This window comes from Trachurus japonicus, chromosome 17 (assembly GCF_045865225.1).
Source record: "Trachurus japonicus isolate A0001 chromosome 17, Traja_1.0".
Lineage (NCBI taxonomy): Eukaryota > Metazoa > Chordata > Actinopteri > Carangiformes > Carangidae > Trachurus > Trachurus japonicus.
The window spans coordinates 29,225,786-29,251,572 of record NC_140923.1 but is presented as its reverse complement, the minus strand read 5'-3'; the positions used below and the strand labels follow the sequence as shown (position 1 = coordinate 29,251,572).

At 44.7% G+C, this 25,787-nt stretch overlaps 3 protein-coding genes and 15 non-coding genes across 18 annotated transcripts in view; 17 read left to right on the top strand and 1 right to left on the bottom strand.

The window, feature by feature from the left end:
- Positions 1-25,787, bottom strand: part of LOC146970890 (peptidase inhibitor 15-A-like) — a 194,555-nt gene that overhangs the window by 160,328 nt on the left and 8,440 nt on the right. The window lies entirely within an intron of this gene.
- On the top strand, positions 401-473 carry trnaf-gaa (transfer RNA phenylalanine (anticodon GAA)). The gene has a single exon. It is a non-coding gene; the product is annotated as a tRNA-Phe (tRNA).
- Positions 925-997, top strand: trnaf-gaa (transfer RNA phenylalanine (anticodon GAA)). Its single transcript has one exon. It is a non-coding gene; the product is annotated as a tRNA-Phe (tRNA).
- On the top strand, positions 1,467-1,539 carry trnaf-gaa (transfer RNA phenylalanine (anticodon GAA)). The gene has a single exon. It is a non-coding gene; the product is annotated as a tRNA-Phe (tRNA).
- trnaf-gaa (transfer RNA phenylalanine (anticodon GAA)) lies at positions 2,142-2,214 on the top strand. Its single transcript has one exon. It is a non-coding gene; the product is annotated as a tRNA-Phe (tRNA).
- trnaf-gaa (transfer RNA phenylalanine (anticodon GAA)) lies at positions 2,491-2,563 on the top strand. Its single transcript has one exon. It is a non-coding gene; the product is annotated as a tRNA-Phe (tRNA).
- Positions 3,033-3,105, top strand: trnaf-gaa (transfer RNA phenylalanine (anticodon GAA)). Its single transcript has one exon. It is a non-coding gene; the product is annotated as a tRNA-Phe (tRNA).
- Positions 3,557-3,629, top strand: trnaf-gaa (transfer RNA phenylalanine (anticodon GAA)). The gene has a single exon. It is a non-coding gene; the product is annotated as a tRNA-Phe (tRNA).
- Positions 3,895-3,967, top strand: trnaf-gaa (transfer RNA phenylalanine (anticodon GAA)). The gene has a single exon. It is a non-coding gene; the product is annotated as a tRNA-Phe (tRNA).
- Positions 4,595-4,667, top strand: trnaf-gaa (transfer RNA phenylalanine (anticodon GAA)). The gene has a single exon. It is a non-coding gene; the product is annotated as a tRNA-Phe (tRNA).
- On the top strand, positions 8,166-9,540 carry LOC146970898 (uncharacterized). The gene is made up of 3 exons (XM_085804450.1): positions 8,166-8,431; positions 8,790-8,859; positions 8,992-9,540. The coding sequence occupies exons 1-3, from the start codon at positions 8,187-8,189 to the stop codon at positions 9,538-9,540; spliced, it is 864 nt and encodes a 287-aa protein (XP_085660576.1). The 5' UTR covers positions 8,166-8,186.
- LOC146970897 (uncharacterized) lies at positions 11,764-13,544 on the top strand. Its single transcript, XM_085804449.1, has 3 exons — positions 11,764-11,858; positions 11,965-12,117; positions 12,504-13,544. Exons 1-3 carry the CDS (start codon positions 11,820-11,822, stop codon positions 13,542-13,544), a joined length of 1,233 nt encoding a protein of 410 aa, XP_085660575.1. The 5' UTR covers positions 11,764-11,819.
- trnaf-gaa (transfer RNA phenylalanine (anticodon GAA)) lies at positions 15,143-15,215 on the top strand. Its single transcript has one exon. It is a non-coding gene; the product is annotated as a tRNA-Phe (tRNA).
- On the top strand, positions 15,668-15,740 carry trnaf-gaa (transfer RNA phenylalanine (anticodon GAA)). Its single transcript has one exon. It is a non-coding gene; the product is annotated as a tRNA-Phe (tRNA).
- Positions 16,209-16,281, top strand: trnaf-gaa (transfer RNA phenylalanine (anticodon GAA)). Its single transcript has one exon. It is a non-coding gene; the product is annotated as a tRNA-Phe (tRNA).
- Positions 17,439-17,511, top strand: trnaf-gaa (transfer RNA phenylalanine (anticodon GAA)). The gene has a single exon. It is a non-coding gene; the product is annotated as a tRNA-Phe (tRNA).
- trnaf-gaa (transfer RNA phenylalanine (anticodon GAA)) lies at positions 17,775-17,847 on the top strand. Its single transcript has one exon. It is a non-coding gene; the product is annotated as a tRNA-Phe (tRNA).
- On the top strand, positions 18,124-18,196 carry trnaf-gaa (transfer RNA phenylalanine (anticodon GAA)). Its single transcript has one exon. It is a non-coding gene; the product is annotated as a tRNA-Phe (tRNA).

The window sequence follows — 25,787 nt, the reverse complement described above, 5'->3', positions numbered from 1 at the left end:
CCCATATCAGCAGGTTTCATGCCAAAATAGCCCATTTGTTCTGTGGATACAACAAAGACTCGAGAGGGGGAAGGTTGAATTGGCAAATGCCACCCACAATTCTCAGGTGGAGTCAGGTGCTCTGCTCACTTTCCAGTTTTTGTAATGTGTTACTTGTTTTACACAAATGTTTCCAAGTGTGCCACTCCAGAGCCTCCATATCAGCAGGTTTCATGCCGAAATAGCTCATTTGTTCTGTGGATACAACAAAGACAGGGGAAGCAGGATTTGGCAAATACCACCCACAAATCTCAGGTGGAGTCAGGTGCTTTGCTCACTTTCCAATTTTTGTGATGTGGACTTTTCAAACTGAATGTTTACAAGTGTGCCATTTCAGGGCCCCCATATTGGCACATTTCATGCCGAAATAGCTCAGTTGGGAGAGCGTTAGACTGAAGATCTAAAGGTCCCTGGTTCGATCCCGGGTTTCGGCAGAGAGTAGCATTTAGAGCATTGAATGTCTCCAAATGTGCCACTCCAGAGCCCCCATATCAGCAGGTTTCATGCCAAAATAGCCCATTTGTTCTGTGGATACAACAAAGACTCGAGAGGGGGAAGGTTGAATTGGCAAATGCCACCCACAATTCTCAGGTGGAGTCAGGTGCTCTGCTCACTTTCCAGTTTTTGTAATGTGTTACTTGTTTTACACAAATGTTTCCAAGTGTGCCACTCCAGAGCCTCCATATCAGCAGGTTTCATGCCGAAATAGCTCATTTGTTCTGTGGATACAACAAAGACAGGGGAAGCAGGATTTGGCAAATACCACCCACAAATCTCAGGTGGAGTCAGGTGCTTTGCTCACTTTCCAATTTTTGTGATGTGGACTTTTCAAACTGAATGTTTACAAGTGTGCCATTTCAGGGCCCCCATATTGGCACATTTCATGCCGAAATAGCTCAGTTGGGAGAGCGTTAGACTGAAGATCTAAAGGTCCCTGGTTCGATCCCGGGTTTCGGCAGAGAGTGGCGTTCATGAGGCTGTGAAATCTTTACCTGAGTAAATGTCTCCAAGTGTGCCACCCCAGAGCCCCCATATCAGCAAGTTTCATGCCAAAATACCCCACTTCTTCTGTGGATACAAGACTCGAGAGGGGGTAGGTTGAATTGGCAAATGCCACCCACAAATCTCAGGTGGAGTCAGGTGCTTTGCTCACTTTCCAGTTTTTGTAATGTGTTACTTGTTTTACACAAATGTTTCCAAGTGTGCCACTCCAGAGACTCCATATCAGCAGGTTTCATGCCAAAATAGCCCACTTGTTCTGTGGATACAGCAAAGACTGAGAGAAGCAGGAACTGGCAAATGCCACCCACAAATCTCAGGTGCAGTCAGGTGCTTTGCTCACTTTCCAGTTTTTGTAATGTGTTACTTGTTTTACACAAATGTTTCCAAGTGTGCCACTCCAGAGCCTCCATATCAGCAGGTTCCGTGCCGAAATAGCTCAGTTGGGAGAGCGTTAGACTGAAGATCTAAAGGTCCCTGGTTCGATCCCGGGTTTCGGCAGAGAGTAGCATTTAGAGCATTGAATGTCTACAAATGTGCCACTCCAGAGCCCCCATGTCAGCAGGTTTCATGCCAAAATAGCCCATTTGTTCTGTGGATACAACAAAGACTCAAGAGGGGGAATGTTGAATTGGCAAATGCCACCCACAATTCTCAGGTGGAGTCAGGTGCTCTGCTCACTTTCCAGTTTTTGTAATGTGTTACTTGTTTTACACAAATGTTTCCAAGTGTGCCACTCCAGAGACTCCATATCAGCAGGTTCCGTGCCGAAATAGCTCAGTTGGGAGAGGGTTAGACTGAAGATCTAAAGGTCCCTGGTTCGATCCCGGGTTTCGGCATAGAGTAGCATTTAGAGCGTTGAATGTCTACAAATGTGCCACTCCAGAGCCCCCATATCAGCAGGTTTCATGCCAAAATAGCCCATTTGTTCTGTGGATACAACAAAGACTCGAGAGGGGAAGGTTGAATTGGCAAATGCCACCCACAATTCTCAGGTGGAGTCAGGTGCTCTGCTCACTTTCCAGTTTTTGTAATGTGTTACTTGTTTTACACAAATGTTTCCAAGTGTGCCACTCCAGAGCCTCCATATCAGCAGGTTTCATGCCGAAATAGCTCAGTTGGGAGAGCGTTAGACTGAAGATCTAAAGGTCCCTGGTTCAATCCCGGGTTTCGGCAGACAGTGGTGTTCATGGGGCTGTGAAATCTTTACCTGAATGAATGTCTCCAAATGTGCCACTCCAGAGCCCCCATATCAGCAGGTTTCATGCCAAAATAGCCCATTTGTTCTGTGGATACAACAAAGACAGGGGAAGCAGGATTTGGCAAATACCACCCACAAATCTCAGGTGGAGTCAGGTGCTTTGCTCACTTTCCAATTTTTGTGATGTGGACTTTTCAAACTGAATGTTTACAAGTGTGCCATTTCAGGGCCCCCATATTGGCACATTTCATGCCGAAATAGCTCAGTTGGGAGAGCGTTAGACTGAAGATCTAAAGGTCCCTGGTTCGATCCCGGGTTTCGGCAGAGAGTGGCGTTCATGAGGCTGTGAAATCTTTACCTGAGTAAATGTCTCCAAGTGTGCCACCCCAGAGCCCCCATATCAGCAAGTTTCATGCCAAAATACCCCACTTGTTCTGTGGATACAAGACTCGAGAGGGGGTAGGTTGAATTGGCAAATGCCACCCACAAATCTCAGGTGGAGTCAGGTGCTTTGCTCACTTTCCAGTTTTTGTAATGTGTTACTTGTTTTACACAAATGTTTCCAAGTGTGCCACTCCAGAGACTCCATATCAGCAGGTTTCATGCCAAAATAGCCCACTTGTTCTGTGGATACAGCAAAGACTGAGAGAAGCAGGAACTGGCAAATGCCACCCACAAATCTCAGGTGCAGTCAGGTGCTTTGCTCACTTTCCAGTTTTTGTAATGTGTTACTTGTTTTACACAAATGTTTCCAAGTGTGCCACTCCAGAGCCTCCATATCAGCAGGTTCCATGCCGAAATAGCTCAGTTGGGAGAGCGTTTGACTGAAGATCTAAAGGTCCCTGGTTCGATCCCGGGTTTCGGCAGAGAGTAGCATTTAGAGCATTGAATGTCTCCAAATGTGCCACTCCAGAGCCCCCATATCAGCAGGTTTCATGCCAAAATAGCCCATTTGTTCTGTGGATACAACAAAGACTCGAGAGGGGGAAGGTTGAATTGGCAAATGCCACCCACAATTCTCAGGTGGAGTCAGGTGCTCTGCTCACTTTCCAGTTTTTGTAATGTGTTACTTGTTTTACACAAATGTTTCCAAGTGTGCCACTCCAGAGCCTCCATATCAGCAGGTTTCATGCCGAAATAGCTCATTTGTTCTGTGGATACAACAAAGACAGGGGAAGCAGGATTTGGCAAATACCACCCACAAATCTCAGGTGGAGTCAGGTGCTTTGCTCACTTTCCAATTTTTGTGATGTGGACTTTTCAAACTGAATGTTTACAAGTGTGCCATTTCAGGGCCCCCATATTGGCACATTTCATGCCGAAATAGCTCAGTTGGGAGAGCGTTAGACTGAAGATCTAAAGGTCCCTGGTTCGATCCCGGGTTTCGGCATAGAGTAGCATTTAGAGCGTTGAATGTCTACAAATGTGCCACTCCAGAGCCCCCATATCAGCAGGTTTCATGCCAAAATAGCCCATTTGTTCTGTGGATACAACAAAGACTCGAGAGGGGGAAGGTTGAATTGGCAAATGCCACCCACAATTCTCAGGTGGAGTCAGGTGCTCTGCTCACTTTCCAGTTTTTGTAATGTGTTACTTGTTTTACACAAATGTTTCCAAGTGTGCCACTCCAGAGCCTCCATATCAGCAGGTTTCATGCCGAAATAGCTCAGTTGGGAGAGCGTTAGACTGAAGATCTAAAGGTCCCTGGTTCAATCCCGGGTTTCGGCAGACAGTGGTGTTCATGAGGCTGTGAAATCTTTACCTGAATGAATGTCTCCAAATGTGCCACTCCAGAGCCCCCATATCAGCAGGTTTCATGCCAAAATAGCCCATTTGTTCTGTGGATACAACAAAGACAGGGGAAGCAGGATTTGGCAAATACCAACCACAAATCTCAGGTGGAGTCAGGTGCTTTGCTCACTTTCCAATTTTTGTGATGTGGACTTTTCAAACTGAATGTTTACAAGTGTGCCACTTCAGGGCCCGCATATTGGCACATTTCATGCCGAAATAGCTCAGTTGGGAGAGCGTTAGACTGAAGATCTAAAGGTCCCTGGTTCGCTCCCGGGTTTTGGCAGAGAGTGGCGTTCATGAGGCTGTGAAATCTTTACCTGAATGAATGTCTACAAATGTGCCACTCCAGAGCCCCCATATTAGCAGGTTTCATGCCAAAATAGCCCATTTGTTCTGTGGATACAACAAAGACAGGGGAAGCAGGATTTGGCAAATACCACCCACAAATCTCAGGTGGAGTCAGGTGCTTTGCTCACTTTCCAGTTTTTGTAATGTGTTACTTGTTTTACACAAATGTTTCCAAGTGTGCCACTCCAGAGCCTCCATATCAGCAGGTTCCGTGCCGAAATAGCTCAGTTGGGAGAGCGTTAGACTGAAGATCTAAAGGTCCCTGGTTCGATCCCGGGTTTCGGCAGAGAGTAGCATTTAGAGCGTTGAATGTCTACAAATGTGCCACTCCAGAGCCCCCATATCAGCAGGTTTCATGCCAAAATAGCCCATTTGTTCTGTGGATACAACAAAGACTCGAGAGGGGGAAGGTTGAATTGGCAAATGCCACCCACAATTCTCAGGTGGAGTCAGGTGCTCTGCTCACTTTCCAGTTTTTGTAATGTGTTACCTGTTTTACACAAATGTTTCCAAGTGTGCCACTCCAGAGCCTCCATATCAGCAGGTTTCATGCCGAAATAGCTCATTTGTTCTGTGGATACAACAAAGACAGGGGAAGCAGGATTTGGCAAATACCACCCACAAATCTCAGGTGGAGTCAGGTGCTTTGCTCACTTTCCAATTTTTGTGATGTGGACTTTTCAAACTGAATGTTTACAAGTGTGCCATTTCAGGGCCCCCATATTGGCACATTTCATGCCGAAATAGCGGTAGCTGGGGGGGGAGAGTCTGTATAATCTCCTCCAATCACGTCGCTCCATCTCCATCTTTCTCCATCTTTGCTCTCAGCCAATCACAGCGGCTATTCTCCAAAATTGCTGGGACCGACCAATCGCGGTCCACCATCTCCATCTTTCTGACAGCCAATCACGATGCCGCTTCTCCAAAATTCAGCCGGCCGGCGCGCGCAGGCGCAGAACGTTTTTTACTGTCATTCAAAAATTACCGGCTCGAGTTATTTGGACGACGTCAAGTGGACGGGACTTCAAGTTGTCTTTCCCCACGAAAGGTAAATATATCGCTAATATCATTGTATTCTGTCAATTATCTCACGTTAGCTTGGTCGGTATTAAGTATGTATCATTAAAAAAAAAAAAAAAAAGATAACAGAAACGACAGCCGTTGGCTCCGCGGACCGGAGGCAATGACAGCGCAAAAAGAAAACACACTCATTAAAATATTGTTGTGTTGTAACGTTGAGTCAACTTGCTAGCTAGGCGGATATTTATTAAAGACAGAAATTACTATTAAAAGCAACAATGTCGACGTCGTCGTATCACGGTCGACGTTAGTGTTTTCCTGTTCTAACGTTACTTTTAGAGCCAGACATTGTTTTACCGCTTCAGTATCGTTTCCCCCATTGTTAAATACTGTCACAGTAACCGCTACATTTATTTCGACCTCTTTTTGACTTTTCTAAATTGCAATCTTTTTCTGCGAGAGCAGCTAACTGTAATGCTACTGTAACCCTACCCCTCCCCCCGCTCTCACTGTACTGCTTATTAGTACGAGATCAGTATACGGACGGTCAGAGTATATTTTTATGTACTTCTAGCATTAACAGTATGAATGAAATCTGTATAGTATTCACTTCTGTTGTCACAGAAGTCTTGAATATGCACTGCTACAAGTTAATAATAAGCTACAGTACGAATTAAATCTGTCTACCGGTAGTATTCACTTCTGTTGTAACCGAATGTAACCGTCTTCAATATGCACCGCTGCTACTAGTACTAGTTAGCTACGGTATGAATGAAATCTGTGTAATATTCACTTCTGTTGTCATAAATATATAATATGTAGGCTACTGCTATTTGTTTATAATTAGCTGTTTGTTTGTGACTGTACTATACAAGTAAGACCTTGTGTGTGTGCACAAACATGTGTATTAATGAGTTAGAAAGTGTGTACATTGTCCATATTTGTGTTATGAGCAAATATCTGTTTTGGTATAAATATGATAACATCCTTTTCCTGTTAATGGCAGATGGCTTCCAAACAAAAAAAACACAGGGCAATGGGGGATGCAGAGTGGCTATCCCGCCTGCAGAGATTTGCTGCCTTAGGTGTTTGGCCCTCTGAGGCAGGAAAACAGACCAGCACCTCGGCAAAAGAAGTGGCATGATCTATATCTGAAGGTAAACCTGTCCTGGACAGAGTGATATGTGTATTAAATGTAAAGCTATGACATATTTAAAGGGAACACCTTCTTATTCGCTGTCAAACTTTAATACAGATTGAGAAATGCCCAATGCAGAAGAGGGGACAGATGTTACTGTTTGGAGGTGCACAGAGCTGCAGCTGTGGTTTCCACGCAAAGAAGGTATGTGAAGTCTCTCATACAATTATGTTGTGCTGGTGTTGAATTCTGTTGTATTACATTTTTTTTTATCTTCTCTGTGAATGTGTAGCCTTCCAGTTCGCTCCCTGTCTCAGTGCATCCAGGAACATCATGTACAGTGTCACAGCAGTCAGGGCCTTCATCTGCTGCGACCCCGCAGCCAGGACCCTCACCTGCAGCTCCACCACCACCTACGCAGCCAGGACCCTCACCTGCAGCTCCACCACCACCTATGCAGCCAGGACCCTCACCTGCAGCTCCACCACCACCTACGCAGCCAGGACCCTCACCTGCAGCTCCACCACCACCTACGCAGCCAGGACCCTCACCTGCAGCTCCACCACCACCTACGCAGCCAGGACCCTCACCTGCAGCTCCACCACCAAAGGATGTCTCTAGTACAACAACTAGTGGTGCACCTAGAAGGCCCATTTTGTCTTTGGCATCAGTAAGTAATGAGGATTTACTTGTTCTGATATTTATAGTATAAATATTATTAATAATAATATACTCAACTATATAAAATGTACAAAGCCCCAGTTAAGGTCTTTTTTTTTTCTTTCTTTTTTTTCAGTTTACAAAGCCACGGTTTGGTGGCTCTCATGGTGCCATGTTAAAGCCAAACCTAAGTTTGGCTGGGAAGCATTCACCTCAGTCTAAGGTAATGTAAAGAGAACATAGATTTGAGTTGATTTAAAAAATATACACTGGTACACTGTTATTGTTTTCATGTAGCAGTTACTATAGTGGTACTTTCATGCACTCAATTCATGTTTAAATGATTTGGTTTATTGACTGCTATACCAATAATGATAGATACATTCATTCATTATCATCTATGGTTATCCTTTATTGTGACCTGTGCCTTTATTCCCTCAGACCTCTGATGTATTTAGCCCCATCACAAGCCCCACAAAAAGAATAGTGTCACCAACTGGCCGCAGTCCCAAGATGCTTCTGCAGACCGTTTCTCCTCTGTCTCTTCCTCCCTCTCCTGTTCCTGTATATAGCCCAGCTTCTCCCATTCTGCCCTCCACTGCTACAGCTGTAAGAAGATATTCTACTACACTTGAAACAGGAACTGCTCTTGAGTCGATTGTTATGTATTCAACTTAACGTATTTTATTTTATCTTTCATAAAATAGCAAGTGGTATCTGCCACCTCCGCCTGTGTCTCCTCTGGAGCCCCCTCAGCTCCTCTCACCTCGACATTGGCTGAAAAGGTTTCAGATTCTGCCTGGCTGCCGACAAAGTTGCTGAAGACCATACCACTTCAGGATCAGAAGTGGATTTCAGCAGCCTTGTGGAAAAACCAGCGCCTGCGCACGGACCTGAAACTATGGTACGATCCACCAGAGCCGTCTCTTATTTACCACCAAGTCCCCACTCCTGAGCGTTTTTTTCCACCACCGGCTTCTCGTGTGGATGCCATACCACCTGTGGAAGGTCAGGCTGTCCTGTCCTGCTTGTGGCACACAGCTCACAAGCTATGGTGCTCACAAGAGAGCCCGCCACGTTTTGGATGTGGACAGGTATTACCTGATGGTAACCGAGACGCTCTGGTGCAGTTCAGCTGGTTGCAAGACAACCTATCTCTCATCCAGCAAGACGATCTTGGACCAGCTGGACTTGGCACACAGGCTGGAGTTCAGATTGATTCTGACTCGAAAGTAAGTATATGTAAATCAATTTGACTTAGTTTGATATCAAGAATTTAGAAGGTTTTAATGTTTGTCTCATTCGGTCTCTCGTTCCCTTTATTTTATACAGATTCGCTTGTGATGTGCGGGTGATCCGTTTCCTGAGGGAGAGGACACTAGGTAACAGTCCCACTCGCTTGGTAAGACAGCTGAAGGAGAACCACAGCGAGGAATGGCTAAAGCGTCTCTGCCGGTACCTTGGAGTGTGCTCTGACTTTGCAGCTAGGCCAAGCCTTTTCCCAGTGAAATTCCAGGATCCTCCTGAGCCTGTGGATGTTCCAACACACAGATGGATGCTTGCTGTTTATGGACGCGACATTTTGAGCAGGCTGGACCACATCAAAGCCAGCATAACATCTACCTTTGGCAGCATCCTAAAAATGGACTCCACAAAGAAGGTAAGAATTTTTAACTGCTAATGGTGTAAAGTACAGTAAATACATACATAAATAAATACATAATTATTACCCTGGTGCTCATATTTAACTATTTATTTATTTGAATTCACTGTGTTTTCTGTGTCATTGTAGATCACCAAGAAGCTCTCAGGCGTTGCTAAGGGAACTGCCCTTTGGCTTACATCTGTAAGCAATGAGAGAGGGCAAATCCTAATCAGTGTCCTGTCTGCTCAGGAGGGTCCTGCCCTGGACAGAATGGCAACTGGCCTTATCTCCAGGTACAGTGATGCCGGTGTGGCTCCACCTCAGCTGCTTTACGTCGACTGTGACTGTTGTCGAGAAGGCAGAGGGCAGACAAAATTAAAGGAGAGATTTGGTGGGTGGCCCAACCTGATTGTCAAGTTGGACATCTATCATTTCATGCGGCGACTGGCATCTGGGTGTACAAAGGATGCTCATCCTCTGTACCCTGTCTTCATGGCGAAGCTGTCAGCCTGCATCTTCGAGTGGGACAGAGGAGATGTTGCCTTGCTGCGTCAGGCCAAGCGGGAGCAGCTGAGACAGGAAGGTGTCCCTGGCATCACTGATGCGCTCGTCGATCACAACATCACAAAAGACGAGCTGGCACTGCACTGCCGGAGGCAGACAAGAGGAGAGCGGCAGACAGTTGTCATGATTTGAGCAGCTGCTCAATGAACTGATGGGGGCAAAGGGCAGGGACTTTCTCGGTGTTCCTCTGTTGGACCAGGAAAGGATGAGGCACATCTGGGAAGTCCAACAGAGGCACATTAAGTGCATACAGGACGAACCAGGGGTGCTTCTTTACACGCAGACTGGCACCACCACCAAGGCAGGCATTGTCCTGCCAAACTACAGGTGTGCCAGAGGGTCCACATCACTGGAGTCCTTTCACCTGCATGTGAACAGGTTCATTCCAGGTCAGTATGAATCATTGTTCATCAGAAAGATTCTTTAACATCGCACTACTGTTGCGTGTTATGTACCATTATCCTGGAAACAGTGGCACAATTAATAAATTACAGATGACCAAACACAAGAAATAAATGTATCATTGTGTTTACTTTTCTTCTATCTTAAGGAACGAGTGCCAACAGCCTGAATTTCCAGCTGTACCTCTTAGAAGGACTAAACAGGTGGAACCAGGACCGAGAAGCTGCATCCCTAGCAGTCAAGTCTGCCCCACTGCTGAGTTACTCTGGAGACCTTGTTCACTGTGTTAACACCCTCAGTGTCAAGGTCTTTGGAAGGCACATTGTCCCGTCTTTTCAGCCACCTGCTGTTTACACTGGTAACTATATTTTTTCATCCCGATGTAGCTATTTGCTGTATTCACTATTCAGTGTAATCTTTTTATTGCACTGAAAGTGAATTTTTCACCCACTATTGTTCTCCCACCTGTCTCAGGCGAGCTTCTTGGCATCGACTACTTGTACAGCCAGACGGGAAAGGCCTTGCAGGATGTACATCCTGACTCAGAGGAAACTGAGGCACTGCTTGAAGATGTAGGCACTGAGGAGGAGCTGGAAGATGAGGGTTTTGAGGAAAGTGGGCTAGACCCCACTGTGGAGCTGCTGGACCTGTCTGATCCAGCCCCTGTCACCACCAGCTCAGCTCCCACTCCAACTCCCACCTCTCTCCAGTCCTCTCCTGGTCCTGCTGTTTCCACAGCACCTGAACAACAACTGGTATTAATTATAGAATTATGATGCTAATTAATAATTATGCAATACGATGAAGTCCAATTTATTGCCTTCTTATAATCACCTTTTTGTATTACATTTTACAGCCTGTGCGTGAGTCCACACATTCTGTTCAGTCAGCCCTTGCTATCCCTACTGAACTGTCACAACTGGTAAGTGTTCTTATTATGTGTCATATCATTTGTTGCACTTGTAATATGATGTAATATATATGTGACCTGATCCAGCAAAATGAGTCGCAGTGACCCAAATTTCAAAATTGAGATTTTGGTATCAATGGAAAGAGGAGAAAATAAGCTTTAAAATGATACCCTAGTCAAAGTCATACATTGGATAGTTTTTAAGATATGGCGATTTTAATTATGGTCTTCCACTCACTGCTTTCAATTGAAAACCTGAGAAAAATGCGTTCAAACAATTTAGAACGTCTCTGATTTAAAGCCTTCCGTGAATCTGGCGTCTGTTCCTTACCATGTGATTACATGGTGATTAGACGTACCTTGTAGAGGCACCGTTCAATGACCCTCGGAAAGCAGAATGTAACTATTCAGATGCTGTTTACAGCTCGTCTCTATCATAAACGGTTCAGAAGATATTTCATGTTTAGTAAAACATCTGCAAGCGTTAGCATGCTACGTTCGGTTTAGCATCGATGGCAACGCTTGGTTTAGCATCGCTGCTACCGCTCAGCTGAGCATCTGGTCCCGTACTAAGTGATTTCACGTGGCTACCCTTGTTGTCATAAATGCACCATTCAAGGACCCTCGGAAAGCGGAGAATCTCACGATTCAGATGCAGTTTACAGCTCGTCCCTATCAGGTTCAGAAGTTATTTAGCCTAATGTTGTGCTCCTCTCTAGAGGGTTAAAAGTTGTAAATCAACTTTAATCGTCATTTACATGCCTTTCCTCAATTATCTGGACTATGAAACTTTGGGAGATTGTTTTTGAATGTCATTTCTTTGAAATTAGCAAAAAAAAAAAATTTTTAGTTTTTATTGATTTTCCACGTTATCAGCTGATTATCTAAAAATAGAACGTTGCGACTTCCGACTCATTTCGCCAGAGCGGGTCACATATATATATATATATATATATATATATATATATATATATATATTTTTTACCAGGCTCTGCTGTCCTCTGGCCAGTCAGCTAATGCTGCGAGTGCAGCCTCTGCCCTTCCACTCTTCACAGTGACTGCCTCCACTGCTGCAGCTGCAGCCACAGCTGAGTCCAGAATGGCCACTGCCACCCCAGCAGCTCCTGACAAACAGCTGGTTAGTCTTTTTGTATCACAAAGGTGTCACTGGTCTTAATGTCCCACTTGTCAAAGTATTAAATATCATTGATGCGTATTAATGATTGTCTTATTACATTTACCAGAATGCGCACACCCTGTCCTCTGCCCCAACAACTGCCATCCCCAGCACAGCCTCTGCTCCCGCCCTCAACATCCTATCAGCCACTCTCTCCACAGCAACTATTGGTCCCTCTGGGGCACCTACCCTGGCCACAGCAGCACCTGTGCAACAAGCGGTAAGTCCTAGTTCAGTTAAGTTCATTATGACTTCATTTGATAATCACCAATGTTCCTCTAATCAGACATAATGGACATGGATGTATGTTTTTGTGTTACCTTGACATGTTTTGACTGCAACTACTGGGTGATGTTGTTGTGAAGTGTCATCTCAGCTGATTTTCTGTGTAACATCAGCTGGTGTGACACATCACAGCAACATCAGGTGACTCTTCTGAGGAAGACACCAGATGCAGTCAAAATATGTTAAGCAAAATCCTCATCCATATCCATATGTCTGATTAGAATGACATCCTACAGTAGTTGGTGTTTTGTGACTGTTGGACTGTGACAGCTGTACTTTTCTAGTTGTGTTATTGTGTTTTAATTTTGATGTCTTTCCCAGGCTGTTGATGAGCGTGGCATCCCAGGGATGGACAGAGTGGATGACCTGGCTGAGTACCTGGTTGGCCTGAGGACTGTAACTGGTCAGACAATTACCAATCAGCAGGCCAGTACTATTGTAGGGCTGTGGCAGAACCTCCTGCCATATGACCAGCAGCGGGTGGCATACGCTGCTCGTCACCAGGTGCGCCTTACAACAGGACGCTTCAGGTGCTCTAAAAAGAGACCTGAATTTACGCCTGGTGTAGAGAGCACAACACGTTGTGTCTTAGCTTCCTCAGGATCCCCTGCCCAGTGGCCAGACTGTAGCCGTCTTGTGGAGTCCATCTGTGTCAAGCTGTGCACCATTCACAAGAGTCCCCAAAAACAGGGCACTTACAGCTTGACAAGATGGACTCTGATTTTGACAGACTACAGCAAGATCAGGCAGCTGGTCCTGGGGAATGCCACAGTGATGGGGAGCACGACTCTGCAGTTGTTTGAAATCAGCCAAACAACTTTAACCCAGTGGCACAATAAGAGACTGAAGAGGCAGGACAGCAGCATTCTGTTGCAAGGGGTCAACCTGCCTGAATCTGTCCCTCTTGGTGCAAGGCCTCTTCCGCCTGTTCAGGTGTGCCCTCCTGCTGTACCACCACGGCCTGGTCCCCAACATCAGTACCACTTGCCCCAGAGTACGGTTGGACAGGCGGTGGATAAGAGGAAGTCAGCAGCTCAGAGGCAGTTGTTCAGCCAGCCACCACCTCCAGCTCCTGTACTTTCAAACCCCAGCCCTGTCATTGTGCCAGTTGTGTTTGCTACCACCACTGGAAGCAAACAGATTGTGCCATCTGGCCCGCTGCCCTCACCACCGCCGACCCGAAGAGCCTACACCCGCACGGTCGAAAAAAACAAATGCCGTCAGTGCCACCTGCCGCGCATTAAGGAGAACGGTCATGGGCAGTATTATGGGCATATAAACTGTCCCAAAAACAACACTATGCCACTGGAAGATTGGATGGAGGAGATGAGGAGAAAGAGGGAGGGAAAAAAAGTGGTGTGACATTCTTTCTTTGTCAATATGTATATAATGTAAATAGGTTAGGTTAAGTTAAGTTAGGTTAGGTTTTATTGGTCTCCACCAGGGAGAAATTTGTTTGTGGAGACAGGGAAACAGTTTTAAAAGAAAAAAAAGTCTTAATTTACTGCTGTTCTTTTTTTAAAAACTCAAATTATTTTCTTCTGTTGTTTATTTATTGTATTTATTTTACTTATTTTGTTTTGGTTGTCTTTTTTAATTCTATTTTAAATTGTTTTCTCGTGCTAAATTTTCCTAACTTTAAAGATTTTCTGTTTTTATTTATTTATTGTATTTATTCATTGTTTATTTTATTCTATTTTAAATTGTTATTCTTGTCCTAATATTTCCTTATTTTAATCATTTTCTATATTTGTTAATTTATTGCTTTTATTTTATTTTAGTTACCGGTATTTATTTATTTTTTCTATTTTTAATTGTTTAATTTATTTTGGTTTTTATTGCTTCAGGTTTTCTAGTTTAATTTCACACAAGTGTGTGTGTGTGTGTGTGTGTGTGTGTGTGTGTGTGTGTGTGTGTGTGTGTGTGTGTGAAATTTGTAATAAATTTGTTACATTTCAGTGAATGTCTTTAGTTTTTTCTGCAAACATGCCAACTTATTCATAGAAGATGATTACATTGTTGCAGTACTTTATTCAGAAATCTAAAATATAAAAGTTATATATATATATAATGTAAAAATTACAATAAAAGTACATTTAGTTACATTTCATAACACTTGGTAGTAGTTTGTGTTACAGGCCTCATGCACCAATGGTGGAATCGAACCAGCGACCTTTTGATCTAGAACCTCCTATGCTACTCTGCAGTAAAGTGTCATGTTTGGTTACATTTCTCAAATTAATAGATCAGAATATGTGTGCTTTCACTTGTGATGGACAGCAGAGACAGAAAACTACAGGTTCCTTCCATTTTTTTTCTCTTTCTCTCAAAATTTCCTCTCTTTTCCTTCATTTTTTTCCTTCCCCCTCCTTCCCCCTCTTTCCTTCTTCCCCCCCCACCCATCCAGACTATTGTTCCCCAGCTTTAGCGGAGTTGGGAGAGCGTTAGACTGAAGATCTAAAGGTCCCTGGTTCGATCCCGGGTTTCGGCAGAGAGTGGCGTTCATGAGGCTGTGAAATCTTTACCTGAGTAAATGTCTCCAAGTGTGCCACCCCAGAGCCCCCATATCAGCAAGTTTCATGCCAAAATACCCCACTTGTTCTGTGGATACAAGACTCGAGAGGGGGTAGGTTGAATTGGCAAATGCCACCCACAAATCTCAGGTGGAGTCAGGTGCTTTGCTCACTTTCCAGTTTTTGTAATGTGTTACTTGTTTTACACAAATGTTTCCAAGTGTGCCACTCCAGAGACTCCATATCAGCAGGTTTCATGCCAAAATAGCCCACTTGTTCTGTGGATACAGCAAAGACTGAGAGAAGCAGGAACTGGCAAATGCCACCCACAAATCTCAGGTGCAGTCAGGTGCTTTGCTCACTTTCCAGTTTTTGTAATGTGTTACTTGTTTTACACAAATGTTTCCAAGTGTGCCACTCCAGAGCCTCCATATCAGCAGGTTCCGTGCCGAAATAGCTCAGTTGGGAGAGCGTTAGACTGAAGATCTAAAGGTCCCTGGTTCGATCCCGGGTTTCGGCAGAGAGTAGCATTTAGAGCGTTGAATGTCTACAAATGTGCCACTCCAGAGCCCCCATATCAGCAGGTTTCATGCCAAAATAGCCCATTTGTTCTGTGGATACAACAAAGACTCGAGAGGGGGAAGGTTGAATTGGCAAATGCCACCCACAATTCTCAGGTGGAGTCAGGTGCTCTGCTCACTTTCCAGTTTTTGTAATGTGTTACTTGTTTTACACAAATGTTTCCAAGTGTGCCACTCCAGAGACTCCAGATCAGCAGGTTTCATGCCGAAATAGCCCACTTGTTCTGTGGATACAGCAAAGACTGAGGGAAGCAGGATTTGGCAAATACCAACCACAAATCTCAGGTGGAGTCAGGTGCTTTGCTCACTTTCCAATTTTTGTGATGTGGACTTTTCAAACTGAATGTTTACAAGTGTGCCACTTCAGGGCCCGCATATTGGCACATTTCATGCCGAAATAGCTCAGTTGGGAGAGCGTTAGACTGAAGATCTAAAGGTCCCTGGTTCGATCCCGGGTTTCGGCAGAGAGTGGCGTTCATGAGGCTGTGAAATCTTTACCTGAATGAATGTCTACAAATGTGCCACTCCAGAGCCCCCATATTAGCAGGTTTCATGCCAAAATAGCCCATTTGTTCTGTGGATACAACAAAGACAGGGGAAGCAGGATTTGGCAAATACCACCCACAAATCTCAGGTGGAGTCAGGTGCTTTGCTCACTTTCCAGTTTTTGTAATGTGTTACTTGTTTTACACAAATGTTTCCAAGTGTGCCACTCCAGAGCCTCCATATCAGCAGGTTTCATGCCAAAATACCCCACTTGTTCTGTGGATACAAGACTCGAGAGGGGGAATGTTGAATTGGCAAATGCCACCCACAAATCTCAGGAGGAGTCAGGTGCTTTGCTCACTTTCCAGTTTTTGTAATGTGTTACTTATTTTACACAAATGTTTCCAAGTGTGCCACTCCAGAGACTCCATATCAGCAGGTTTCATGCCGAAATAGCTCAGTTGGGAGAGCGTTAGACTGAAGATCTAAAGGTCCCTGGTTCAATCCCGGGTTTCGGCAGACAGTGGTGTTCATGAGGCTGTGAAATCTTTACCTGAATGAATGTCTCCAAATGTGCCACTCCAGAGCCCCCATATTAGCAGGTTTCATGCCAAAATAGCCCATTTGTTCTGTGGATACAACAAAGACAGGGGAAGCAGGATTTGGCAAATACCACCCACAAATCTCAGGTGGAGTCAGGTGCTTTGCTCACTTTCCAATTTTTGTGATGTGGACTTTTCAAACTGAATGTTTACAAGTGTGCCATTTCAGGGCCCGCATATTGGCACATTTCATGCCGAAATAGCTCAGTTGGGAGAGCGTTAGACTGAAGATCTAAAGGTCCCTGGTTCGCTGCCGGGTTTCGGCAGAGAGTGGCGTTCATGAGGCTGTGAAATCTTTACCTGAGTAAATGTCTCCAAGTGTGCCACCCCAGAGCCCCCATATCAGCAAGTTTCATGCCAAAATACCCCACTTGTTCTGTGGTTACAAGACTCGAGAGGGGGTAGGTTGAATTGGCAAATGCCACCCACAAATCTCAGGTGGAGTCAGGTGCTTTGCTCACTTTCCAATTTTTGTAATGTGTTACTTGTTTTACACAAATGTTTCCAAGTGTGCCACTCCAGAGCCCCCATATCAGCAGGTTTCATGCCAAAATAGCCCATTTGTTCTGTGGATACAGCAAAGACTGAGAGAAGCAGGAACTGGCAAATGCCGCCCACAAATCTCAGGTGCAGTCAGGTGCTTTGCTCACTTTCCAGTTTTTGTAATGTGTTACTTGTTTTACACAAATGTTTCCAAGTGTGCCACTCCAGAGCCTCCATATCAGCAGGTTCCGTGCCGAAAATAGCTCAGTTGGGAGAGCGTTAGACTGAAGATCTAAAGGTCCCTGGTTCGATCCCGGGTTTCGGCAGAGAGTAGCATTTAGAGCATTGAAAGTCTACAAATGTGCCACTCCAGAGCCCCCATATCAGCAGGTTTCATGCCAAAATAGCCCATTTGTTCTGTGGATACAACAAAGACTCAAGAGGGGGAATGTTGAATTGGCAAATGCCACCCACAATTCTCAGGTGGAGTCAGGTGCTCTGCTCACTTTCCAGTTTTTGTAATGTGTTACTTGTTTTACACAAATGTTTCCAAGTGTGCCACTCCAGAGACTCCATATCAGCAGGTTCCGTGCCGAAATAGCTCAGTTGGGAGAGCGTTAGACTGAAGATCTAAAGGTCCCTGGTTCGATCCCGGGTTTCGGCATAGAGTAGCATTTAGAGCGTTGAATGTCTACAAATGTGCCACTCCAGAGCCCCATATCAGCAGGTTTATGCCAAAATAGCCCATTTTGTTCTGTGGATACAACAAAGAACGAGAGGGGGAAGGTTGAATTGGCAATGCCACCCACAATTCTCAGGTGGAGTCAGGTGCTCTGCTCACTTTCCAGTTTTTGTAATGTGGTTACTTGTTTTACACAAATGTTTCCAAGTGTGCCACTCCAGAGCCTCCATATCAGCAGGTTTCATGCCGAAATAGCTCAGTTGGGAGAGCGTTAGACTGAAGATCTAAAGGTCCCTGGTTCAATCCCGGGTTTCGGCAGACAGTGGTGTTCATGGGGCTGTGAAATCTTTACCTGAATGAATGTCTCCAAATGTGCCACTCCAGAGCCCCCATATCAGCAGGTTTCATGCCAAAATAGCCCATTTGTTCTGTGGATACAACAAAGACAGGGGAAGCAGGATTTGGCAAATACCACCCACAAATCTCAGGTGGAGTCAGGTGCTTTGCTCACTTTCCAAATTTTGTGATGTGGACTTTTCAAACTGAATGTTTACAAGTGTGCCATTTCAGGGCCCCCATATTGGCACATTTCATGCCGAAATAGCTCAGTTGGGAGAGCGTTAGACTGAAGATCTAAAGGTCCCTGGTTCGATCCCGGGTTTCGGCAGAGAGTAGCATTTAGAGCATTGAATGTCTACAAATGTGCCACTCCAGAGCCCCCATATCAGCAGGTTTCATGCCAAAATAGCCCATTTGTTCTGTGGATACAACAAAGACTCGAGAGGGGGAAGGTTGAATTGGCAAATGCCACCCACAATTCTCAGGTGGAGTCAGGTGCTCTGCTCACTTTCCAGTTTTTGTAATGTGTTACTTGTTTTACACAAATGTTTCCAAGTGTGCCACTCCAGAGACTCCAGATCAGCAGGTTTCATGCCGAAATAGCCCACTTGTTCTGTGGATACAGCAAAGACTGAGGGAAGCAGGATTTGGCAAATACCAACCACAAATCTCAGGTGGAGTCAGGTGCTTTGCTCACTTTCCAATTTTTGTAATGTGTTACTTGTTTTACACAAATGTTTCCAAGTGTGCCACTCCAGAGCCTCCATATCAGCAGGTTTCACTGTGGATACAACAAAGACTCGAGAGGGGGAAGGTTGAATTGGCAAATGCCACCCACAAATCTCAGGTGGAGTCAGGTGCTTTGCTCACTTTCCAATTTTTGTGATGTGGACTTTTCAAACTGAATGTTTCCAAGTGTGCCACTTGAGGGCCCTCATATTGGCATGTTTCATGCCGAAATAGCTCAGTTTGGAGAGCGTTAGACTGAAGATCTAAATGTCCCTGGTTCGATCCCGGGTTTTGGCAGAGTAGCGTTCATGAGGCTGTGAAATCTTTACCTGAATGAATGTCTCCAAATGTGCCACTCCAGAGCCTCCATTACTTACTTTAAAAATGTATTCCAGTACAATTACAAGTTACCTTTTAGAAAATGTAATTAGTAACTTACTCAAAGTATCACAAAATTGAAGTAATGTAACGGATTACATTTAGTTACTTTTGGATTACTTTAATACCAAACATGCAAATTCAGTCGCAGCCATCACGCAGCCATCACGCATCAATCCACACAGAGGAAACAGGAAATGAAACGCACCGAGCATCCGCTAAATTTCAAAATAAAACACAATGGATAAACTCTCTGTTTACTATAAATCTCAGGTGGACTGCCCGATGGTGGCAGAGGCGAGACGCCATCCTCCTCACCTCTCTCTCGTGCATGTGTGTGTGAGGCACTGCAGGTCTGTCTCTCAGCTCCACAGCTCCAGCAACTCCAGCAACTCTCGACACAATTGTAGCCTAACTAAGAGCGCATTTCGAATGATTAATGGACGTTCAGTCGCGATGGATAAAACACATGTATCGCTCTGAACTGAAAGTGCAACCACAGAGGAGTCTTTCTGACATCTGCTCGGCGAGTCTTCCAGACACCAGCGTGACCGCAGCTAACCCAGCTCGACCAGCGGCTCTCTCTGAGAGCCGTGTCGGTAAGTGCCGCTTTCTGCCGGTCCAAGCCCTACCTCACCTGTGACTACACAACGCTGTGGACTCCTTTTCGGGGGTCCCCGTGTGTAAGTTTCTTTTTTTACTGGCCCCACGACCAACTGCTAAGGCTACAAACAACTAACTTCCGTGTAAACAACCCCTATGTCATCACGCACAAGCGCCACGTCATCACGCACTACACCGTTGCTGCCGGAGTTTGTTTTCTCCCTCTTTCTCAGACTGCTCCCGATGGGTCCACTCACCTCTCCACATGACTGTAGCAGCTGCCTCCACAAGTCCCAGAAGATCGCGGAGCTGGAGCAGTGGATCTCCAACCTGTACTGGATCAGGGACGGAGAGGATCCGGTCCTCCTAGATTCCCCGCAGATATGGACTCCACTGTCCCAGAGCTCAGTGCACCACCTGTTGGCTCCACGACCACCGCTGACTCCAGCCCAGCTGCCCTGGCTCCAGCTGAGCAGGTCTCTCCCCCTGAGCTCCTGAATGTCTCATCCATCACTGCTGCACCTAGGCTGGGTCTAGCATCTCCATCAGGATCCGTGGTTGCTGCTGGGGGCCAAGCCAAAATGGGCAACTAAGACAGCTGAGGTCACTTTCACCTTAAGCCCCAAACCGAGGTTTAGAGCAAGCAGTTCCACTCCCAGCCAAGAACACTGGTCCATAGTACACGGAAAAAGACATAAAAGGTCTAGTCCAACACTTTCGCCGCCATCCGAGATCAAATTAGACAACAAATATGATATCTGGGAAAAGGCAAACAGGTCACCTGCCACAGCTGAGTCCGTGACATCACTCCCCTCTGAGCAGCAGTGCTCGCCTCCTCGTCCTCGTCCCTTGTTTCCCCCAACTACAGCCATAGTGGGTGACTCCATAACAAAGTACACCCGCTTCTTTAATTCCACCACTCATTGTTTCCCAGGAGCCACGGTCGCAAAAATCACAGAAATACTCCAGAACCTAATAAAAACTCTTCCACACTCCATCGACCGTCTTGTTGTGCACGTCGGAACCAACGATGTGGCCCGTCCATCACTACATTTGGTAGAATCTTATTGCTTGGTGATTTTAACGTACCTATAAATGACACCACCAACAGCTTTGTCAATAACTTTATAAATCTCACAGAATCTCTTAATTTCACTCAACATGTCTACGGCCTGACACATGTCATGGGTAACACTCTCGACCTAGTTTTTACTCTGAATCTGGACATTGAGTCAGAGGCGGCGCCAGAGAAATTTGATTGCAGGTGCTATGGGTGTGCTACAACATTGACAGGGGGTGCTCCTAGAAATGCATAGGAGGTACATCGTTGTCGAAGATGACGTCGCTTCCTTATGCTGTGTTGAGTTATCAGTGAGTTATCAGTGATTGTCGACGGGGAGGGGCTTACCGGTGCTTCAGCTCCCCCTAGTGGTGGCATAGCACCCCCGTAGCACCCCCATGAAATCCAATAAAAAATTATAGCTGCTGCGCAGCAATGGGTCGGGTCCGGGCTACTTTTGGGCATATTTAGGCAATTCTGAGCAACAAACAGGAGAATTGGAAGACAGGACAGTTGACCTTATAATGTCCAATTTGCATCAGTTGAGGATTGAATCCACGACCTCTAGAACCAAAGACCTTTGTCTATCGCACTGAGCTAATTGACAAGTGGCAGTGCAACAGTGGCTTCACAAATTGAGTAAGCCATTCACTGTCGCGCAGGCAGATTTGAAACCACAGTAAAAAGAAAAATCAGTTTTTGAGGTAAAATAATGATATGTATTTGTAAAACATCTACTGTGACTCTTAAGATGTTAGGAGCCTTCGCACATGGTCCAGTCCAAGCTATTTGGATTTTTAAACTTAGAGGCTTGCTGTGATGCCACCATTAGGACAATTGTCTTGTATTTCATATTGAGGACAACTGACATTTTGATCTGTCATCATCATCATCACCCTTGCTGGGTCTCGAACTCACAACCTCTGACACCAAGAACCAGCTCCTAACTCACTGAGCTAATTAGCTGTTAGTGAGACCTGCTGTGTAGCTTCATTTATCCACTCAGGTGAGTCAGTGCCCGGGCAGCTGTTGTGATGAAATGGTCAAAAGTTAGAAATTCAGTCATCTAAACAAAAATCTGATAATACATAAATTGCATCTTGACAGCATGGAAATGTTGGTGATTTGTTTTTAATGATAAGTGTTTTGCTTCATAAGAGAAAATATGATGTTTATAAATTCCACTCTCACATTGGCTGCAGTTGTTCCCATGAGAGCAGAATTCAAAATGTTCTCAAAAATTCAGTTTTTGAATTAAAATTCTGATATTTGCTAAACTTCATCAACCATGACTCCAGAATATTCTCATTTTTTTTCAGGAAGTTTGAAAATGTATTTAGCAAGAATTTGATGGTATATGTTTACAGTACCGTTTACAGTCAAATGTTTTCATGCACTGTAGGCTCAATTTTTGCTTAATCAAAAATCCGAGAAACAAGTTTTGTGGAGGACAGTCTGGAGATGCTCTGTAGCAAGTTTGGTGTCAATTGAGCAAAAATTGTGGGAGGAGATACATTTTAAAAGTTTTACAGTTATTGAAAAAAACAGAGTGATGGACTTCATAATTTGTAATGAGTTTAAGTGGACAAAAGTTTCAGCAGTATTGAGGCTACATTGTGGTGAAGTTTCAAAACTTTAGCATCTACCGTTGGTTTGGTAGGAATTTTTAAAGTTTTTAAATTTAAACGCTTATTGTGCCCCCCCTAGGAGGGGGGGGCACATGTCCTTGGAGTTGAGTGAATCTGGCATGGGACTGAACCTTTGTGCAAAGTTTTGTGAGTTTTCGCCCATGGGAAGTATGACTTCCTTGGAAGAAGAAAGAAAGAAAGAAAGAAAGAAGAAGAAGAAGAATTCCTAGGAATACAATAGTGTCCCGGCAGCTTAGCTGCCCGGACCCTAATAAAAAATAATCATTAACGACCGAAGTGCTCAAATTACGTTTAAGCACACCCTCGGGGGTAATATTGCGATTATACAACAATTACCAACAAAATAAAGCGTATTCATGTTGATGGGCATTTTGCTCTCAAAATTTAAAGTTTTTTGCAAGTGTGCTTCCCGTTTCCATGGAAATACATGGGGTCTGACTAATAACTGAAACACAATCAGTCACGTCAGTAGACTCCTATGTGTAATGGAACCTAGTTCACCACTACAGCAAATAGTCCGAACCTTAGTAACGACCTAGCAACAGAAATGATTTTCTAGTCCCAGATGAGTGAACTCTGAGCTGACGTTCATGTTTTAACGCGGTCTCGGACTTTCCCAAACTAAATCAACACTGCACAAATGATCGCCATGGACGTCGGAACTATTTTCTGAGAGGGGGTGCGGGATTTTTGTTGGGAGAGTCGGACGTTGTCTGAACCCCCCCCGCGCCCGCTCCCTCTCTCACTCACACACACACACAGTGTGCCATCTCTCTTTTACTTACGCACGCACGCACGCACGCACGCACGCAGCCATTGCGCATCACTGAAACAACTAAGGCTACTTGACCACACAGCCAGATGCAGCACACATTCAGACAGGACACAACCCCACGCAGCTTTAAGTGTTATAAACAATGCCACGGCGGGCAAAATGCATAGCGTTACCTTTAGAAGAGTTGTATGCGGTGAGTGTGGCCATTAAAGAACAGCGTCTTTCCACTGGGTTGGACATTTCCGGGTCCAGTCTCTCTCAAAGGCCAGCTGAAGCACCTGGACTTTTCTTTTATGAAGCATTGCACATCTGTGCTCCGAAAACACCCAAAACGGATCTTTTCTGAACCGATGATGTCATATCCCGACCGCTCTACCTGTACCAAGACACACCGCGACGTAGCCTACAGCTTCAGTCTATGGACGTAACTTAACTTAACAACAGCGTCTGACTTACTCGGTCCCTCGGATATTGCAGCTGAATCTCGCCCGTTAAATCATTATCGATCATTTGCACTGACACGACTCCCAGTCAACATTTAATCCACTCATATGTCTGGAGTTTGAATACTGCGGGGAAGCTTTCTGTCTACTTCTTTGTTGTTGGTGTTTATGTGTGGCAGCGCTACAGCGCCACACACGCTCCACACAGGCCTGGAGTACTACAGCGTTTTCTAATGAAATGGTTGGAGTGAAGCGCTACAGCGCAACGGTGACAGAGACCCCGGTCTGACAGCGCAGCGAGGAGAACAGTACGTGAGGAAGATGAAGATGAACTAACGGTGAGCTTCGTCGCTTATGTGTAAAAAGAAACTGAGGGATTTAGAAATAAAGGCCGTCGGCCGTATGTCACACTGAGCTGTCAGATGCAGCCTGACTCCATACGCCAGATGCCAGGCTGCTGCATGGAGCCAGGCAGGCTGCATATCACATCAAACACATAGATCTGCATCATATGAGATAAGTGTAAGTCAGACAAATTCAGTTTTTTCAGATTTTTAAAGCTGATTCTGTGGATATAGGGAGGCTGGTGGAGTGCGGGAGGGGGGGGGGGGGGGGGGTGGGAGGGGGTATTTTTTTTATTTCACAGATGTAGCTTCTACAACCGCAAACTCTGCATGTAAATGAAGTTATAGCACCATGTCGCCGATACAGCTGAGAGAGAAAGCCAAACGATTACTCCAGATTATTTAAAAGCCCAAAAGGCGCAAGCGAGAGAGAGGGAGAGAGAGAAACATACAGGTAATCACCTCTGTTTTATCTGATGAAATATTCAGCTCCAGGCCATATTTTAAAAAACATATTCACCGCGATCACAACTCGTGTCTCTCCGACTTTGTAACGTTATGGGAGGGAGAAAATCCTCTCGGCTGTAACGGGGAAGTTTACAATATATTAACAAAAAAAAAAGTAATTGTTCTATGTGACTTTGGCAGCTGACAGGAACATCCTACAGGAGGTCAATGTTGAGATTTATTTTCACGAGTAATAAATGACGTTTCTTAAAATAAAAGGGGAAAAAAATCCATGTTGCCATGGAGATGTATAAACAATATGACATGGCGGAGTAATGTTTTTAGTGATGAGTCAGCCGTGCTGTAATGCTGATTTGAGCACGTTCTAAATGTCCTATTGACCAATGAGATTGCTTGGTCGGAACTACTTGTTGTATAATTGCAATTAAATGATGCAAAAACTGAGGTTTTGATTATTGACCCCGAAGGCTTGGCCTCTAAAGCTGTCACTTGCTTAGGGGCCCTTTCTGCTAATGTGCGCACCAGCTCTAGAAACCTTGGTGTTATTTTTGACCAGTCCATGATCTCTGATGAACATATAAAAACTATAACCCGGTCTTGCTTTTTCCACCTTAGAAATATTTCAAAACTCAGGTCAATTGTGTCATACTCAGAACTGGAAATGATCATTCACGCTTTCATCTCCTCACGCTTAGATTATTGTAACTCTCTCTTCACCTGCCTCAATAAAGCCTCACTAGACCGCCTTCAGTTAATTCAAAATGCTGCCGCCCGACTTCTGTCCAGATCCCATAGATTTTCTCATATCACTCCCGTCTTAGCAACCCTGCACTGGCTCCCGGTAAATTTCAGAATCCAATACAAGATCTTCACCCTTACATACAGAGCCCTCAACAGTCAAGCCCCCCCATACTTAGCTGATCTCCTCTCTGTTTACCACCCTGTGAGGTCACTGCGATCTGCTGGAAGCCTGCTACTCCAGGTTCCACACAGCAGACTAAAAACCAGAGGTGATAGAGCTTTTCAGTCAATTGCTCCAAAATGGTGGAACTCAGGGCCGGCCCTAGGACTTTGGAGGCCCTAAGCAAGATTTTGTTTGTGGCCCCAAAACGCGCACAGGGCAACCACCAAATCACACGCACTGCTCGTAATTGAATTAAAACAGACATGCACATGATTAACAACAAATATCTTACTTTATTTTAAAACAATGTATCCTCAAAACAATATCAAATTCTGAGAGGCTAAGACAATTACCAATTGAAAAGTGTTCAAAATAATAAAAAATATATGTCAACTGTCATATTTAAACTGTAAAAGCAACGAACTTGGATTTAACAAGGCCTATAAGTAAAAACATTGACAAATGAACACCAAAAAAGTAACATATTTTGACAAATAGCAATGAACAGTAAAAGTGCAAAATTTTCTAAATAATAAATAATAAAGTCAACAACTTTATACTATAAA